This window comes from Anomaloglossus baeobatrachus, chromosome 5 (assembly GCF_048569485.1).
Source record: "Anomaloglossus baeobatrachus isolate aAnoBae1 chromosome 5, aAnoBae1.hap1, whole genome shotgun sequence".
NCBI lineage: Eukaryota > Metazoa > Chordata > Amphibia > Anura > Aromobatidae > Anomaloglossus > Anomaloglossus baeobatrachus.
The window spans coordinates 443558583-443577256 of NC_134357.1; the positions used below are offsets into that span (position 1 = coordinate 443558583).

Consider the following 18674-nt stretch of genomic DNA (forward strand, 5'->3'; position numbering starts at 1 on the left):
TCCTTATTACCCCGATTTGCCAACGCACCAGGGCAAATCGGGAAGAGCCGGGTACAGTCCCAGAACTGTCGCATCTAATGTATGCGGCAATTCTGGGCGGCTGCTGGCTGATATTGTTAGGCTGGGGGGCTCCCCATAACGTGGAGCTCCCCATCCTGAGAATACCAGCCTTCAGCCGTATGGCTTTATCTGGCTGGTTTTAAAATTGGGGGGGACCGCACGCCGTTTTTTTTAATTATTTATTTTACTACACAGTATAGACACGCCCACCGGCTGCTGTGATTGGGTGCAGTGTGACACCTGTCACTCAGTGTGGGGGCGTGTCTCACTGTAACCAATCATAGGCGCCGGTGGGCAGGGATAGCAGGGAATACGAGATTGTTTAATGGGCGGCCGGCTTTTTCAAAACAGTAAAAGCCGCCGGAGCAGTGTGAACGCCGTGCAGCGCCGGGGATCGGGGATCGGTGAGTATATGAGAGAGGAGGATAGACTGACATGGACAGAGAGTGAGGGACAGAGATAGTGACCGACTGACAGAGATTAGTGAATGACAGACATTGTGAGGCGCTTCAGAACGCAGCTTTTCAGCTGCGCTCTGAAGCGGACCTTTTTTAAGCTGCGGTGCAGAGCGCACACCTGCGCACATAGCATCAGACACCAAAATCGTATGAGGGATGTCACACGTTTCAATTGACTAGGTTCGTGCAACAAAACGCTCAATTCTAGACAAAGATACGATGTGTTTGCGATCAACGGTTTTGCGTTCAATCCTGATCGCACGTAGATGTCACACGCAGATACCTCACAAACGATGCCGGTTGTGCGTCACTTACAACTTGACCCCAACGACGGATTGTGAGATATATTGAAGCGTGTGTAGCGGGCTTTAGCCTTACACATTCAGCACCAGCATGATATAGGACCCACAATAGATTATCCTTCAGCCGGTTTTGTATAAACAAAGACAGCTTCTTTTTTTGCCTTAAGGCCCTGTTAGGCCCGTTTCACACGTCAGTGAAAAACACTGACGTTTTTCACTGGCGTGTAAAACACGCACATGTCCCTCCGTGTGCCGTGATTCACGGCACACGTGGGTTGTCTAAGTGCAATCTGGGCTCCGTTCTCCGTGGCCCGTGATTGCACTTAGAGATTAACTCACCTGCGCCCGCTCCCGCTCTCCATGGTGCTGAATGCTCCCGCGATGCAGCATCCGGCCGGCGCTGACCCCCGCAGCAGCTGCTTCCGGGTCGGCTGTGTCGTGCATCATGAATATGCGCGACAATAATGAGCCGGCTCAGAAGCAGCAGGGAGAACGGGCTGCAGAGAGCGCCGCTGAAGCCGGGTGAGTAAAAATGATTTTTATTTTAAATGCACGTTTTTTTCTGGCACGTGTTTCACGGATCACACCACTGCGTGGTCCGTGGTACATCAGTGATGCCAGAAAAAAATGGACATGTCTCCGTGCGGCAATCACGCACACGCGGGTACGCCGCACGGAGACACGTGCAGTGAAAAATCACTGACGTGTGAGCAGACCCATTCATTATAATGGGTCTGCGTATGTCAGTGATTCTGGTACGTTTAAAAAAAAAGCACAAACGTACCAGAATCACTGACGTGTGAAACAGGCCTTACTCACAGAGATAAATCTGCGGCAGATCTGTGGTTGCAGTGAAATTGTGGACAATCAGTGCCAGGTTTGTGGCTGTGTACAAATGGAACAATATGTCCATGATTTCACTGCAACCACAGATCTGCCAAGGATTTATCTCTGTGTGTGACGGGGCCTTTAAGAACCTCAGTTTCTTGCCTCCACAATGATCAGTCGTAGTCTGAATATGATGACAGAATAATAGTGAAGCTAAACCCTGCATATAGGTGATCTCCAATGTAGTATGCTATAGCCGTTGCCATTTAAATGCCACCCGGGGGGCACATATTTATTATAAATTATTCTGCCTCATCTAATAGAGCAATGAAGACCACACAGATATGTTTAATGATGTTGAACCGGTTTAATTGGTAAAATGAGCACTAGGGGTCACAATGGCGGGGGCATGCTTTTCCTCTTAAAGAACTTCCACTGGACTTTAATGGTGAGCATCCAGTCGTTAACGTGTAGGCTTTTACAAGCAGATGGGCTGACGTGCACCTCAGAGGGAAGGGTGTGGAGCCTCTCGGAGGAACAGGGCTTGTACGCCGGCCGAGGGGAGCCTACAATTCATTTGTTAGCTTTCTGAGCTTTCTGTGCAGACTTGGTTACTTTACCAGCACCTCCGCTCTTCTTTTCCACATTCTTAATTACCCCCACAGCCACAGTCTGCCTCATGTCCCGCACAGCAAAACGCCCTGAATCAGAAAGGGAGAAAAAAAAGAGCAATCATCCATAAAAAGCAGTATTATCGTAGTTATATTCTTGTATATAGGGGCAGTATTATCGTAGTTATATTCTTGTACACAGGGGACAGCATTCTAGTAGTTATATTCTTGTACATAGGGGCAGTATTATAACAGCTTTATTCCTGTACATAGGGGGGCAGTATTATAGTAGGTATATTCTTGTACATATAGGGCAGTATTATAGTAGTTATATTCTTGTATATAGGGGCAGTATTATGGTAGTGATATTATTGTACATAGGTGGCAGTATTATAGTACTGTAGTTATATTCTTGTACATAGGAGCAGTGTTTTAGTATTTATATTCTTGTACATAGGGGACAGTATTATAGTAGTTTTATTCTTGTACATAGGGAGCAGTATTATAGTAGTTATATACTTGTACATTGGGAGCAGTATTATAGTAGTTATATTCTTGTACATAGGGGCAGTATTATAGTAGTCATATTCCTGTACATAGGGGGGCAGTATTATAGTAGGTATATTCTTGTACATAGGGGCCAGTATTATAGTAGTTTTATTCTTGTACATAGGGAGCAGTATTATAGTAGTTATATTCTTGTACATTGGGAGCAGTATTATAGTAGGTATATTCTTGTACATATAGGACAGTATTATAGTAGTTATATTCTTGTACATAGGGGGCAGTATTATTGTAGTTATATTCTTGTATATAGGAGGCAGTATTATAGTAGTTATATTCTTGTACATAGGGGCAGTATTATAGTAGTCATATTCCTGTACATAGGGGGGCAGTATTATAGTAGGTATATTCTTATACATATAGGGCAGTATTATAGTAGTTATATTCTTTTACATAGGGGGGCAGTATAATTGCAGTAATATTCTTGTACATAGGGGCAGTATTATAGTAGTTATATTCCTGTACATACGGGGCAGTATTATCATAGTTCTATTCTTGTACATAGGAGGCAGTATTATACTAGGTATATTCTTGTACATAGGGGCAGTATTATAGTAGTTACATTCTTGTATATGGGGCAGTATTATAATAGTTATGTTCTTGTACACAGGGGGAAGCATTATAGTAGTTATATTCTTGTATATAGGGGTAACATTATAGTAAATGTATTCTTGTACATACAGGCAGTATTATAGTAATTATATTCTTGTACATGGGGGCAGTATAATAGTAGCTACCGTATATTCTTGTACATAGGGGCAGTATTACAGCAGATATAGTCTTGTACATAGGAGCAGTATTATAGTAGTTATATTCTTGTACATAGGGGCAATATTATAGTAGTTATATTCTTATACATAGGGGCAGTACTATTTCATTTATATTCTTGTACATGGGGGCGGTATTTATATTCTTGTACAAAAAGGACAGAATTATTCTAGTTATATTCTTTTACCAAAGATACAGTATTGTAGTACGGTAGTTATATTCTTACAGAAAGAGGACAGTATTATAGTAGTTATATTTTTTTTACAAAGGAAACTGTATTATAGTATTTATATTCTTATACAAAGAATATAAATACTATATTCTTTATATATATTTATATATATTTTATACATATTTTTTATATACAGCTCTGACAAAAATGAAGAGACCACTGTTGTCAGTTTTTCTGATTTTTCCCTTTATAGATATATTTTTGAGTAAAATGTAAATTGTTCTTTTATTCTATAAACTACTGACAACATCTCAGAGTTTCCAAGCAATAAAATTTGTATTTATTTTCTGAAAATGAGAAATGGTCAAAATAACAAAACAATGAATTGCTTTCAGACCTCAAATAATGCAAAGAAAACAAGTTCATAATCATTTAGAAACAACAATACTAATAATGTTTTATCTCAGGAAAATTCAGAAATCAATATTTTGTGGAATAACCATGATTGTTAATCACAGCTGTCATGCGTCTTGGCATGCTTTCCACCAGTCTTTCACACTGCTTTTGGGTGACCTTATGTTCCTCCTGGCGCAAAAATGTAAGCAGTTCTTCTTTGTTTGATGGCTTGTGACTATCTATCTTCCTTTTGATTACATTCCAGAGGTTTTCAATGGGGTTCAGGTCTGGAGATTGGGCTGGCCATGACAGAGTTTTGATGTGGTGGTCCTTCATCCACACATTGATTGATCTAGCTCTGTGGCATGGCGCATTGTCCTGCTGGAAAAAACAGTCCTCTGCGTTGGGGAACATTGCCTGAGCAGAAGGAAGCAATTGTTTTTCCAGGATAACCTTGTATGCAGCTTGATTCATATGTTCTTCGCAAAGTTTAATCTGCCCAATTCCTGCCTTGCTGAAACATCCCCAGATCATCATCGATCCTCCACCAAATTTCGCAGTGGGTGCAAGACACTGTGGCTTGTAGGCCACTCCTGGTCTCCATCTAACCATTAGACGACCAGGTGCTGGGCAAATCTGAAAAGGACAATGCGCCATGTCACACAGCTAGATCAATCAATGTGTGGATGAAGGACCACCACATCAAAACCCTGTCATGGCCAGCCCAATCTCCAGACCTGAAACCCATTGAAAACCTCTGGAATGTAATCAAGAGGAAGATGGATAGTCACAAGCCATCAAACAAAGAAGAACTGCTTACCTTTTTGCACCAGGAGTGTCATAAGGTCACTCAAAAGCAGTGTGAAAGACTGGTGGAAAGCATGCCAAGACGCATGAAAGCTGTGATTAAATATCATGGCTATTCCACAAAATATTGATTTCTGAACTCTTCCTGAGGTAAAACATTAGAATTGTTGTTTCTAAATGATTATAAACTTGTTTTCTTTGCATTATTTGAGGTCTGAAAGAAATTCATTGTTTTGTTATTTTGACCATATCTCATTTTCAGATACAATACAAATATATATACAAATATATATATAAATATATATACAAATACAAAATTTTTTGCTTGGACATTGGGAGACGTTGTCAGTAGTTTATAGAATAAAAGAACTATTTACATTTTACTCAAAAATATATCTATAAAGAGAAAAATCAGAAAAACTGAACATTTTGCAGTGGTCTCTTAATTTTTGCCAGAGCTGTAAGTATTATAGTAGATATAGTCTAGTACATAGGAGGCAATATTACAGTAGTTATATTCTTGTACAAAGGGGACAGTATTATATATTCAGTTAGAATTAATTGCGGCACAGAAGGCCATTGGCTTATTGCACCACAGGCAGCCTATGACGTCACTGCCATGCACCACCCCGTCCTTGTGCGCCAGATATTAAGTAGCAAGAGGATGTCAGAATGGTAGATATTATCACTGGAAGGGGCCCACGATGGGGCACTTTATTACAGAAAGGGGGCAAGATGAGGGACATTATTATAAGAACGGGCCCAGAATGGAGGACATTATTACAGGACGGGGCCAGAAAGGGGAACAGTATTATAGGAAGGAGAGCAGGATGTAGGACACTATTATACAAAACAGCCCAAGATGGAGAATATTATAACAAGATGGGGACCTGGATAGAGAACACTATTACAGGAAGGGGCCAGGATGGGGACAAAATTAATGTATGGGTGCCAGAAATAATAATATACATTAGTAATGTATGGTGGCATGTGGGGAACTTAATTACTGTAGAGGCCCAATTAGAGGACATTATTACTGCTGTAATATATTTTGAAAATTCTGTTTTCTATGGAGGGAACATAACAGAATTTCTACTACTGTGCAGGGTAGCACTAAGTCGCTTTTTTTAAATATCTAGGACAGTGTAGTAGTCAGGGAATAAGTAGGGAATGTGGTCTAGATGCAATCAGCCATAAGTATCTGTGTTACTTTCTGTGGAAACGAGTCCTGGCTGGAAAACGTCATAGCGGTCAGCGGTGGATGAAGAAGAAAAGCGAAGATGAATGACTTCAACTAGAGAGATCACTGGTAAGTCATGGTATTACAGGTACACTATATAATACAAACATAGCTCCTGTACATAATGTCATGAGCAAAAGGATAACAATAGTCTGATTTTCAGGCTCCATATCTCACCATTCACAACAGCCTCAAACGTGAGACAATCATCATTTTATAGGCAATCATCTTGGCTATCTCTTACATAAATTTGACTTGCAACTATTTAACATATGATTAGATATGCAGATTATCGTCAGGTCATGGCATTGTTACTGTTTTGCTCTAGCTGGTGGAAAAATCTTTCTTCGTGTACATTACAAATTACACAACCTGTTCTCACATTCCCTAATAGCTCAGTTTGTAACTTGGTTGATTCACAAGCGACAAGTCACTGGTTCGAATCGAAGAGCAGCTATGAAGATTTCCTAAGAAAAGAGAAATAGTATCATCCAGCTCATTGATAGCGGTCTCTCGGCTAAGACAGTTGCAAAACTACATCATGTGAGTGCCATGACAGTAGGAAGAATACGTAATGAAGTCCATTCAAAAGCCAAGAGGTGGACGTCCAGGCAAAATATCGGAGTCAACAAGTCGGCTCATCACAAGGTCTATCAGCTCTGGCGCAACAAACACAACACTGGAGGTGGCTCGTATGCTTCATAATAGTGAGATCACAGATGTTCATGCACGCACAGTGCGATGCACATTACACAAGTTTGGAAAGGTGGCCCGAAAAAAGGTGAAGAAGCCTCAACTTCAATATCATCATAGGAAACATCGTCTTGAGTTTGCAAAGAAGTATGAAAAGTGGACAGTATAAAATTGGAAATGGGTGATTTGGAGCAATGAGATGAAAGTCAATAGACTACTGATGGGTGCAAATGGGACTAAAAGAAACAAGGGAAAAAAGGGCTAACAGATCAAGAAACTGAAGAAACTGTCAAGTTCTGTGTTAGAAGCCTGATGATATGGGTTGTTTCACAGCCAAAGGTGTCCGATACTTGACCAGGGTTGATAGCTGTCTCAATACTGTGCTATATGTGAGTATCCTACAAGTTGAGTTACTTCATACACTCGAGTGCTAAGGGTATGAAAAGGAGAAAATAGTGTTCCAGCAGGAAGCATACGTCGAGATTGGTAAAAAAATGGTTCAATCACAATGAAGTAGAGGTGCTGGATTGGCCTCCAGAGTTCCAAGACCTCAACCCAATCAAACACTTGTGGGTAGAGTTGAAGAAAAAGTTCTATACATACCCAAGTGAGTGGACCAGTATGCACCAACATTGGGAACGTGTAGAAGAGACCTCAGATCAGATTTCGGTCAAGACGTGTTTGAATCTGATCAAGAACTTGCCCTGAAGCAGTGTTGAAAGCCAAAGTTTAATTTAAAAAATACTAACAAAATAAAAAATTAAATTTGGATTTTTAGGAGCAAAACAGTAACAATGCAGAGACATGACAAGAATCTGCATAACTAATCATATGTTAAATAGCTGCAAGACAAATTTATGTTTGAGGCAGCCAAGATGATTGTCTATAAAATGATGGTAGTCTCATATTCGCAGCTGTCGTGGTTGGTGAGGTCTGAAGTCTGAAATTCAAAAGTTCAAAACATTATTACCCTTTTGCTCATCAGTGTATACAGAACTCCTGTGTATAATTTCACCAGAGATCACTGTATTACCTGTACACTTACACTATACACTATATAAAGAACTCCTGTGTATAATGTCACCAGTGGTAATATCAATATTGTAATTTTTATTAATGATCAGTATTATAGAATCAGGAAACGATGGAAGGTGTGGTTCCCTGATCATTGGTGAAGTGCTTATGCCTTCCTGTTTAATCTATGGCAATCCTTGTATGCATACGGATTGCTTGTCCCAAGAGTGTGACTGCATCTCAGAAGCTTGTTGAAGTCTGTATTGCATTGCAGTCTGGATGCCTTTCTTTACAGTGATGAATGTGATGTAACAAAATGTCAAGTTACTGGATGTACAGTATACATATGAAATATGAATTGATAAAAAAATAATTGATGTGCTGTCTTTTCTATAATGTCACTATTTTTCTCTTGTATGTGGTATTATTCGATTATTATGTGGTGGTAATATGTGGTCTGATCACAGTGTGTCTCTTGTATTTAGTATTATTCTGTCCCTAAGTGGTGGTAATATGTGATCTGGTCATGTGTGCAAATATTTCTTCCTTGTGTGAAATATTATCTGGTCACTATTTTGTGGTAATATGTGCTCTGGTCATGGCGTGTCGGTATTTGTCCCTTGTATGTGGTATTATTTGACCACTCTGTGGTGGTAATATGTGGTCTGGGAAAAAACAAAAAGTTGCACCTAAAGGGCACCGGAACCATAAATAAATTCAATGTCCTAATGCCTGCAAAATATTTATCAAACAGAGTTTATTGAGGAACAAAATTGTTAAAAGCCATTAAAACAAGACACATTTAAATTGTGTGCACAGTCTCCACCACACAGTTCCTCACCAAAATTTGTACATATTACAGTCTAGATACAGGGGCAGACCTGTCAATGATTAACAGGATACAGATAAACAATGTAAATAAACACATGTACTAAACACGTAGAATGCACTGTAACATTATAAGAATAACCCTGGTTCTCAATAAAGTACAGTACCTGTGACATAATAATAGCTGAGAACCCTGTTCCCTGTATGGAAGAGGGAGAGACCACGTGTGGACTATTTGCCCAAACTAGGGTTATTCTTATAATGTTTAGGTGCATTCTATGTACTTTTTTGAGAACCAGGGCTATTTTATAATGTTTCAGTGCATTCTATGTATTTAGTACATGTGTTTATTTACATTGTTTTTCTGTATCCTGTTAATCATTGATAGGTCAGCCCCTATATCTAGACTGTAATATGCACAAATTTTGGTGAGGGACTCTATAGTGGAGACTGTGCACACTATTTAATTGTGTCTTGTTTTTAACAATTTTGTTACTTAATAAACTTTGTTTGATAAATATTTTGCGGGCATTAAGACAATGAGTCTATTTATGGTTCCAGTGCCCTTTAGGTGCAACTTTTTGTTTGTTTATTTTTCTCTACTTACATTGTTTATTATATGGAGCATGGAACCGTACACATTTCTATTGTATAATATATTTTTTGGTAGTGAAGACACCATTTTTTAATTTTTTTTTGTAATATGTGGTCTGTTTATGGTGTGGCAGTATTGATCCATTGTAGGTGCGGTGTTATTATTCAAATAATATGTGGTGGTAATATGTGGTCTGGCCATGGTGTGGCAGTATTTTTCCCTTGTATGTGGTATTATTCGATGATTATGTGATAGTAATATGTTGTCTGGTCATGGTATGGTGGTATTTCTCCTTTTATATGTAGTATTATTTGATTATTATGTGGTAATATGTGGTCTGGTCATGGTGTGGCAGTAGTTGTCTCATGTAAGTAGTATTCGGTCACTATGTGGTGGTAATATGTGGTCTTCTCATGGTGTAGTAGTATTTGCCCCTTGTATGTGGCAATGTTGGTATACTGATTTTAGCATAGTGGATTGTGTTATGTCTGGAGATCACTTGGTCTCTATGATATCAATAAGGAGAAGAGTCTTTTTTTCATTAGAGATTACATACTTGGAATTTAACTCCTTCCTGTCCTGCACATACTGTTACACATGGCAAAGAAGAACTTACAGGGGTTCTCCGGTGAAAACAAGTAATCACATATCTAGAAGATAAGTGATAACTTACTGATAGAACCCGCACCAATCTGCAGATTGTGGAATTTTTATCCCCATTCATTCCCTATGTAGCTGCATAATGATGCATTTGGTTTTTTATGTCAGTCGTAAACAGGATGCATGGAACAGTGGTCAGATGTTTGACATTTTATACAATGGGGATAAAAGTGCTCCATCAGGGATAAATATTCCCCATTCTTCCAATCGGTGCAGTTCCCAATGATCGAACCCTCACTGATCAATAAGTTACCACCTGTGAATCCTATGAATAGGTGATCACTTTTTTTCACAAATGAGCCCTTAAATGCAAACAATCCAAATTGTATACCACAGTTTTTGTGTGGCCACAGTAGATTTTATACGGTATTTATGTACATATAGCTGTACTGTGGGCCCCTAGAGTCAGTTCCTTTTGGGAACAACGAGACGCCCCAGTCCCATCTTGTATAGCTGTATTATAGTAACTATGTCCTTATACATATGGGGTAGTATTATAGTAGTTATATACTTGTACAAACAGGGCAATGTTATGGTAATTATATTATCATACATGGGATCATTATTATAGTAGCTATAGTCTTACACATAGGAGTCAGTACTATACCAGTTCTATTCTTGAACATAAGAGGCAGTATTATAGTAGTTATATTATTGTAGAAAGGAGATGGTATTATAGTAATTTTATTCTCATACATAAGAGGCAGTATTATAGTAGTTATATTCTTGCACATAGGGGACAGTCCTAAAGCAGTTATATTCTTGTACATATGTGACAGTATTACAGTAGTTATATTTGTAAACATGGGACCCTGTATTGCCTTTTAACTTGTACACAGGGGCAGTATTATACCAGTAATATTCTTGCAAATATTAGACAATATTACATAGAGGGTGCATTATATTAGCCATATTCTTCTATAGCAGATATATTCTTGTACAAAGGGGGCAGTATGATTGTAACTATATTGTCATACATAAGACACAAGGGGCAGCAGTATACTGTAGTAGATATATTCTTGTACATATGAGGCAATATTATAGTAGTTATATTTTTCTATAATAGTAATATTTTTGTACATAGGGTGCAGTATTATAGTAGTTATATTCTTGTACATAGGGGGTAGTATTATAGTACTGTAGTTATATTCTTGTATAATAGTAGTTATATTACTGAACATGGAGGGCAGTATTATAGTAGTTATATTCTTGTACATAGGGTGCAGTATTACAGTAGTTATATTCTTGTACATAGGGGGTAGTATTATAGTACTGTAGTTATATTCTTGTATAATAGTGTCACGCTCTCCGGTCCCCGTGGCCCGCAACCCGGTTCCCATGCCCCGCTCCTCGGTTCCCGTGCCCCGCTCTCCAGTCCCCGACGGCGCCCCCTGCTCACCGCTCCGGTTCCTGCTTCCTCTCCCCCGCCTGCGCCCTCCATGTGTCCTGCTCCCCGCTCCCGGTGCCCCTCTGCGACGCAGGACACACAGCCGGGCACTCCTGCTTCTTCTGCACCGCTTCCTGCTCTGGCTTCTGGCACACGGGCCTCGCGCATGCGCATTAGGGCGCGCGCGTGGTCATTGACCCTCGCTTAAAGGGCCAGCGTCCAGAAACAGGATATTGCATAGGCAGGTACAGTGTATAAGAGGATTCTCCTTTCTGGTGGGCGGGGCCTGTTCTACGTGTTTAGTAAGCTAGGAGTTCAGGTCCCCCTATTGCTTTGTCCAGTATTAACCCCTGTCTGTCTCGCAGAGCCTGTCCTGCCACGCCAGCCGGTCCTGACCACGTCTGCTCCAGTACTCCTGTAGGTGACTGTCGGCTGATGTTCCACCACCTCTTCAGTTCCGCCAGTCTCCGGTCCCTGGCTCCGTTTGGTGACCTGCCATCTCGCTCAGCTGGTTCCGGATTCCGCCTGACCTTACAACCCGGCCTCGGACCTTGAGCCTCGTCACCCGGACTACCGTCTAGAACTCTGTGTTCCCAGGGACATCTACTTCCCAGCTCTCTATACGGACTGTCCTGCTACCAGGAGTGCTTCAGCTGCCGTGCATCAAGGCCCTCTGGCGGGGTGACCTGCCTGGCTGCCTCACCAGGGGAATCCGGTGTACGGTCCAGTGTTTCCACCACCCGGACACAACAAATAGTAGTTATATTACTGAACATAGGGGCCAGTATTATAGTAGTTATATTCTTGTACATAGGGGGCAGTATTATAGTAGTTATATTCTTGTACATAGAGGCAGTATTATAGTAGTTATATTCTTGTACATAGGGGCAGTATTATAATAGTTATATTCTTGTACATAGGGGGCAGTATTATAATAGTTATATTCTTGTACATAGGGGCAGTATTATAGTAGTTATATTCTTGTACATAGGGGGCAGTATTATAATAATTATATTCTTGTACATAGGGGGTAGTATTATAGTACTGTAGTTATATTCTTGTATAATAGTAGTTATATTACTGAACATAGAGGGCAGTATTATAGTAGTTATATTCTTGTACATAGGAGGCAGTATTATAGCAATTATATTGTTGTAGATAAGGAGCAGTATTATAGTAGATACTTGTACATAAAAGCATGGTAATATAACAGCTATATTCTTGTACATACTTTGCATTATTATATGAGTACGAATCTTGTCTTTACATTCTACAGTGGAAATATATATATATATATATATATATACAGTGCCTTGCGAAAGTATTCGGCCCCTTTGAATTTTTCAACCTTTTCCCACATTTCAGGTTTCAAACATAAAACATAAAAATTTTAATGTTATGGTGAAGAATCAACAACAAGTGGGACACAATTGTGAAGTTGAACGAAATGTATTGCTTATTTTAAACTGAAAATTGGGGCGTACAATATTATTCGTCCCTTTACTTTCAGTGCAGCAAACTCACTGCAGAAGTTCATTGAGGATCTCTGAATGATCCATTGTTGTTCTAAATGACTGATGATAAATATAAGCCACCTGTGTGTAATCAAGTCTCCGTATCAATGCACCTGCTCTGTGATAGTCTCAGTGTTCTGTTTAAAGCACAGAGAGCATCATGAAGACCAAGGAACACAACAGGCAGGTCCATGATACTGTTGTGGAGACGTTTAAAGCCGGATTTGGTTACAAAAAGATTTCCAAAACTTTAAACATCCCAAGAAGCACTGTGCAAGCGATCATATTGAAATGGAAGGAGTTTCATACCACTGCACATCTACCAAGACCCGGCCGTCCCTCACAAATTTCATCTCAAACAAAGAGAAGACTAATCAGAGATGCAGCCAAGAGGCCCATGATCACTCTGGATGAACTGCAGAGATCTACAGCTGAGGTGGGAGAGTCTGTCTATAGGACAACAATCAGTCGTACACTGCACAAATCTGGCCTTTATGGAAGAGTGGCAAGGAGACAGCCATTTCTCAAAGATATCCATAAAATGTGTTGTTTAAAGTTTGCCACAAGCCACCTGGGAGACACACCAAACATGTGGAAGAAGGTGCTCTGGTCAGATGAAACCAAAATTGAACTTTTTGGGCACAATACCAAACGATATTTTTGGCGTAAAAGCAACACAGCTCATCAGCCTGAACACACCATCCCCCCTGTCAAACATGGTGGTGGCAACATCTTGGTTTGGGCCTGCTTTTCTTCAGCAGGGACAGGGAAGATGGTTAAAATTGATCGGCAAATGGATGGATCCAAATACAGGACCAATCTTGAAGAAAACCTGTTGGAGTCTGCAAAAGACCTGAGATTGGGATGGAGATGTGTCTTTCAACAAGACAATGATCCAAAACATAAAGCAAAATCTACACTGGAATGGTTCACAAAAAAACTTATCCTGGTGTTAGAATGGCCAAGTCACAGTCCAGACCTGAATCCAATTGAGAATCTGTGGAAAGAGCTGAAAACTACTGTTCACAAACGCTCTCCATCCAACCTCACTCAGCTGATTGAGCTGTTTGCAAAGGAAGAATGGGCAAGAATTTCAGTTTCTCGATGTGCAAAACTGATAGACACATACCCCAAGCGACTTGCAGCTGTAATTGCAGCAAAATGTGGCTCCACAAAGTATTAACTAAAAGGGAACCTGTCACCAGATTTTTCCTTATTAAACTAAAAGAATCCCCTTCTGTAGCTCCAGGGCTGCATTCTATGAAGGTGCACCTTGGCCCTGACTCCCCTTCCAGACCCCAAAAATAACTTTATAAAACTTGGCCGTTAGGTATGCTAATTACCTGTGTTGGCCAAATGGGCGGGATCATTTTCTGCTCCTGTTCCCCCTCCTGCCGCTGATCGCTGTCCTCCTTTCTTGATTGATGCGTTGACGCCTCCGTCATCATCCTTGTCGCATTTTCAAATCTCGCGCCTGTGCAGTTCTGTCGGCTCGCGCAGGTGCAGTTTGCTCTGCCATATCGCGGGCAGAGCAGAAAACAGCTGCCATCGCTCGTGCCGGTGAGCTAAATGTGCAGGCGCGAGATTATGGGCAGGTACGAGCATGGCGCTGGTGAGGTCATGCACAGCGCCGGCCATAATCTTGCGCCTGCGCATTTAACTCACTGGCGTGAGCGAGGGCAGCTGTTTTCTGCTCTGGCAGAGCGAACTGCGCCTGCGCGAGCCGACCTAACTAGGCGCATAGGCGCGAGATTTGAAAATGAGACGAGGAAGATGACAGAGGGCGTTATCCCGTCAATCAAGAAAGGAGGACGGCGATCAGCGGCAGGAGGGGGGACAGGAGCAGAAAATGAGCCTGCCCATCTGGCCAACACAGGTCACTAGCATACCTAATGGCCAAGTTTTATAAAGTTATTTTTGGGGTCTGGAAGGGGAGTCAGGGCCAAGGTGCACCTCCATATAATGCAGCCCAGGAGCTGCAGAAGGGGATTCTTTTAGTTTAATAGGGAAAAATCTGGTGACAGGTTCCCTTTAAAGGGGCCGAATAATATTGTACGCCCCACTTTTCAGTTTATTATTTTTTATAAAAGTTTAAAATAAGCAATAAATTTCATTCAACGTCACAATTGTGTCCCACTTGTTGTTGACTCTTCACCATAAAATTAAAATTTTTATCTCCATGTTTGAAGCCTGAAATGCGGGAAAAGGCTGAAAAATTAAAGGGGCCGAATACTTTCGCAAGGCACTGTATATAAAAAATCCCCCCCATAATAAATGTTATGCTCACCAAGAGGTGGGTACTGGGAGAAGCTCTCCACACACATGGGCTTTCCAGGAATCATTTCTACAATGGCAGCATCTCCAGATTTCAGGGATTTTGGGTTGTCTTCAAGTTTTTTGCCAGAGCGACGATCAATCTTCTCCTTAAGCTCGGCAAACTTGCAGGCAATATGTGCAGTGTGACAATCAATGACTGGAGAGTAGCCAGCACTGATTTGACCTGGATGGTTTAGTATGATCACCTACCAAGTAAAGAGAGCCACAATCAAAAATCTACTAAGGTAAAAGAGCCACCATATCTACGTAACTATTACCTTCTATACAGGATCTCTTGTCATGGTCACGGTCATTTAAAAAATCTTTGTATTAGCCAATAGTACAGCTTCTCTACTATAAGCTACTTCTTGTCCTCCACCACCTGCCTCCTGAACTCATCATTCCCGTGAAAAACTGCTAAAATCAGTCTTGTGTAAAGCAAGATATACTGTCAGCTCACTGAGGTATCAGAGCTAAAGACTAATGATAGGTGAGGTGGAGGAGCAGACTGAGAGAGACACAGATGGTACAACAGCTTTCTAGTAAGTGTTTCATCTCAACCCAGTGCTGGATTCATGGTTACACTGCTTAGCACTGCTGCATATTATCCTATATGCTGCTGCTATTCCTGAACACATACTAAACAGACAGTAGAGTAGGAATCCTTTATGTCTAATTGTGCTGTGTGTAGGATTCATCTTTGTATCTAGTTTCCATCCACTAGCTTAGAGACAACTGAAAATTAAGAGATAGAGCCTGCATAGGGAAAAAAAGTGGTGGAAATGCAGGAAGCCGGTCATATAATGACTTGAAATATACTTATCCTCATACATGACAGCTAATTCTGAAAGTTACTTGAAACCACAAATGCTATAAGGCAAATTAAAAGCATTGTTCCATTGATGGCCTATCTGTGGGATGGGCCATCAATATCCGATTGGTGAGCGTGTGACATCCGGCACCCTGCCGATCAGCTGTTCCCAAAAGCAGGGGCCGCCGGAAGTACCCAGTTGCGGAGCTGCTCTGTCAACAGTATAGTGGTCACAACTAGGTACTGCACCTTCTCACCCTATTTCTTTGAATACGGGGCAGATATGCAATACCTGGCCTAAGCCACTATGCAGTTTACGGAGCTGTGCAGATCTGCATCTGACAACTCCCGCCACAGCTGATCTGTCGAGGTGCTGGGTGTCACACCTCCACTGAGCAGTTATTGATGACCTATCCTAAGGATAAGCCATCAATGTAAAAGTTCCGGATGACCCCTTTGAGGATGTGAAAACATTTTATTTACTGCCTTATTCCAGTGTGGCGTTTCCCATCCCCCAAAAAAAAGTTCTGAAAAATTTGCAATGTCGTCACATCAATAAAGTGGTAAAAAACAAAAAAGTTTTTCACTTTTTTTTTGCAATGCGCCTAATAGATCTACCAATTTTAAATGTCTATAGTGGACCGTTTCCAATTTTGTAATATTGTAATATGCCAATGTGGCCATTAGGTGGCACTATTGTATATATTTTTTTTAGATTTTATATATTAAGATTGGAACACTCCATTTCGAAGTCCAGGAAATCTGGATAATTTCATCTATGGAAACTAATGGCCCTTTCGGACTTTTTTACACATAGATATAACTTTCAGATTGTGTGTCGTGCTCACTGACCTGGGAGGTGAATTGCGCAGCTTCCTGGGGTGGGTCCGCTTTGCTGTCACCACACACATTCCCACGGCGAATGTCTTTGACGGACACGTTCTTGACGTTAAAGCCGACATTATCTCCAGGAAGAGCCTCGCTCAGTGCTTCATGGTGCATCTCCACAGACTTCACCTCAGTGGTGATATTTACAGGAGCAAAGGTGACTACCATGCCAGGTTTCAAGATCCCGGTTTCTACACGGCCCACTGGGACTGTGCCAATTCCTGGAGGCGATGAGGAAAAGGACGATTTAAAGTTCACCTGTCACAATGAAGCCTAAAACTGCCCACTGACATTATATTAATCTTGAAAGGTTCACATTTTAAAGCCTAAGGCATCTGTCTGACACAAAAATCTAACAATAAGATCCATCAGCAACAGTTAACCTAATTGTTGATGGTTTCCCTGTGGAAAAAGACAAATAAAATATCAGAAATAACAGCAGATATGTACGTACTGGAGCATAACTTAGGAACCAAACGCATTTCTATTCTCAGTCATATGTGGGAATATACGAATAAAGTAGTGAGCAAATGTTTTAGGCAGGTGAGGAAAAATGCTGCAAGGTAAGAATGCCTTAAAAAATGGAAGTGTTAAAGGGAACCTGCCACCAGATTTGTCCCCTATAAACTGTGGACACCACCATTAAGCCCTTATATACAGGGTGACGCCCTGGCCGGGCCAAGTAGTCACAAATAGGGCCCCGCATTACACCTGTCCCTCCTAGGTAACATACAGCCAAACCTTTAAACCCTAGTCACCCCCTCAGGGCTTGATGGACACACCAGGGGGCGGAACCAGGCGGTTGGAAGACGCCCACCGAAAAGTTCAGACAGCCTGGGACGGGAAAGTAAACAGTTCAGTTCAGTTTCAGAGTTCAAGTTGGAGAGGTGTGTGGGCTGGACCTGTGTGCAGCTCCAGCAGAGGAGAGAACCCAATTTGAGCAGGTGCCGGGGTAGGAGCACTGGTACCTTTGGCTAGGAGGCAGACGGCGGTCTCCGTCTGCAGGAGCCGGGGTCGGTACCGGCGGGCTACAACCCTATCCCAGTCCACCGAGCCGTCTTCCCGACTCGGAAACCGGAGCACAAAGGGGGGTACTCAGACCCTGAAGCTAGGTCCAGAAGCTACTGGGGGCTAGCTAATTAACTTATTGCGGCCAGGACTAGAGGTCCTGTCCCACCCAAAGTCCCGACTGAAGGCAACAGCCCAACGAGGGGGATAAACGGTCACCGCCACAGCTCAGAGATCCCACGGGCCAGCATCTGTGGGCAAAGGGCTCCTCAGGCAACCACAAGCCGGTAGAGGACTCCTGAAGTTGCAAGCACAGGCAGTCCAACATCCAACACAGGTGCGGGAGAAAGATAGAGACCACCAGCCGGGTGGGGGACCAGACTGCAGCCGGCTAAGGGCACCGACCACCATCACCTTGGTTTACCAGAGACTCGTGTGTTTACTAATAGTGAGTACAGCAGCACCCTCCGGTCGCCCATCTCCCTGCACCGCCAAACATCCCCCCAACGGGTCTCGGGGCCACCATCCCTGCCCACGGAGGGGTTAACAACTTGCTGTGCAAGGTCTCCCCTGGGTGCCCCGTAACTGCAGCGGTGGTGTCCACCTTCATCAAATCCCGTGGATGGCGTCACGAACTTAACACGGCTCCGGCCGTACATCTACGTCCCCAAACCACAACCCCCCCTTTCAGTGGAAGTGACCGCGAGACCCCCGGGTCCGGATACCCTCGAGCCACCTACTGAAGGTCCGGATC

General features: G+C 42.0%; 1 protein-coding gene across 1 annotated transcript in view; it reads right to left on the reverse strand.

Annotated features, from left to right (window-relative positions):
- Window positions 1-1995: 1995 nt before the first annotated feature.
- The window catches only part of EEF1A2 (eukaryotic translation elongation factor 1 alpha 2), a 50409-nt gene continuing 33730 nt past the window's right edge, over window positions 1996-18674 (reverse strand). Inside the window, exons 6-8 of the mRNA XM_075350446.1 lie at window positions 16877-17133; window positions 15185-15419; window positions 1996-2349 (exon numbers count right to left, since the gene is read on the reverse strand). Coding sequence (XP_075206561.1) covers window positions 2222-2349; window positions 15185-15419; window positions 16877-17133 — 620 coding nt within the window. The 3' untranslated portion in view covers window positions 1996-2221. The remainder of the gene's footprint in view (window positions 2350-15184; window positions 15420-16876; window positions 17134-18674) is intronic.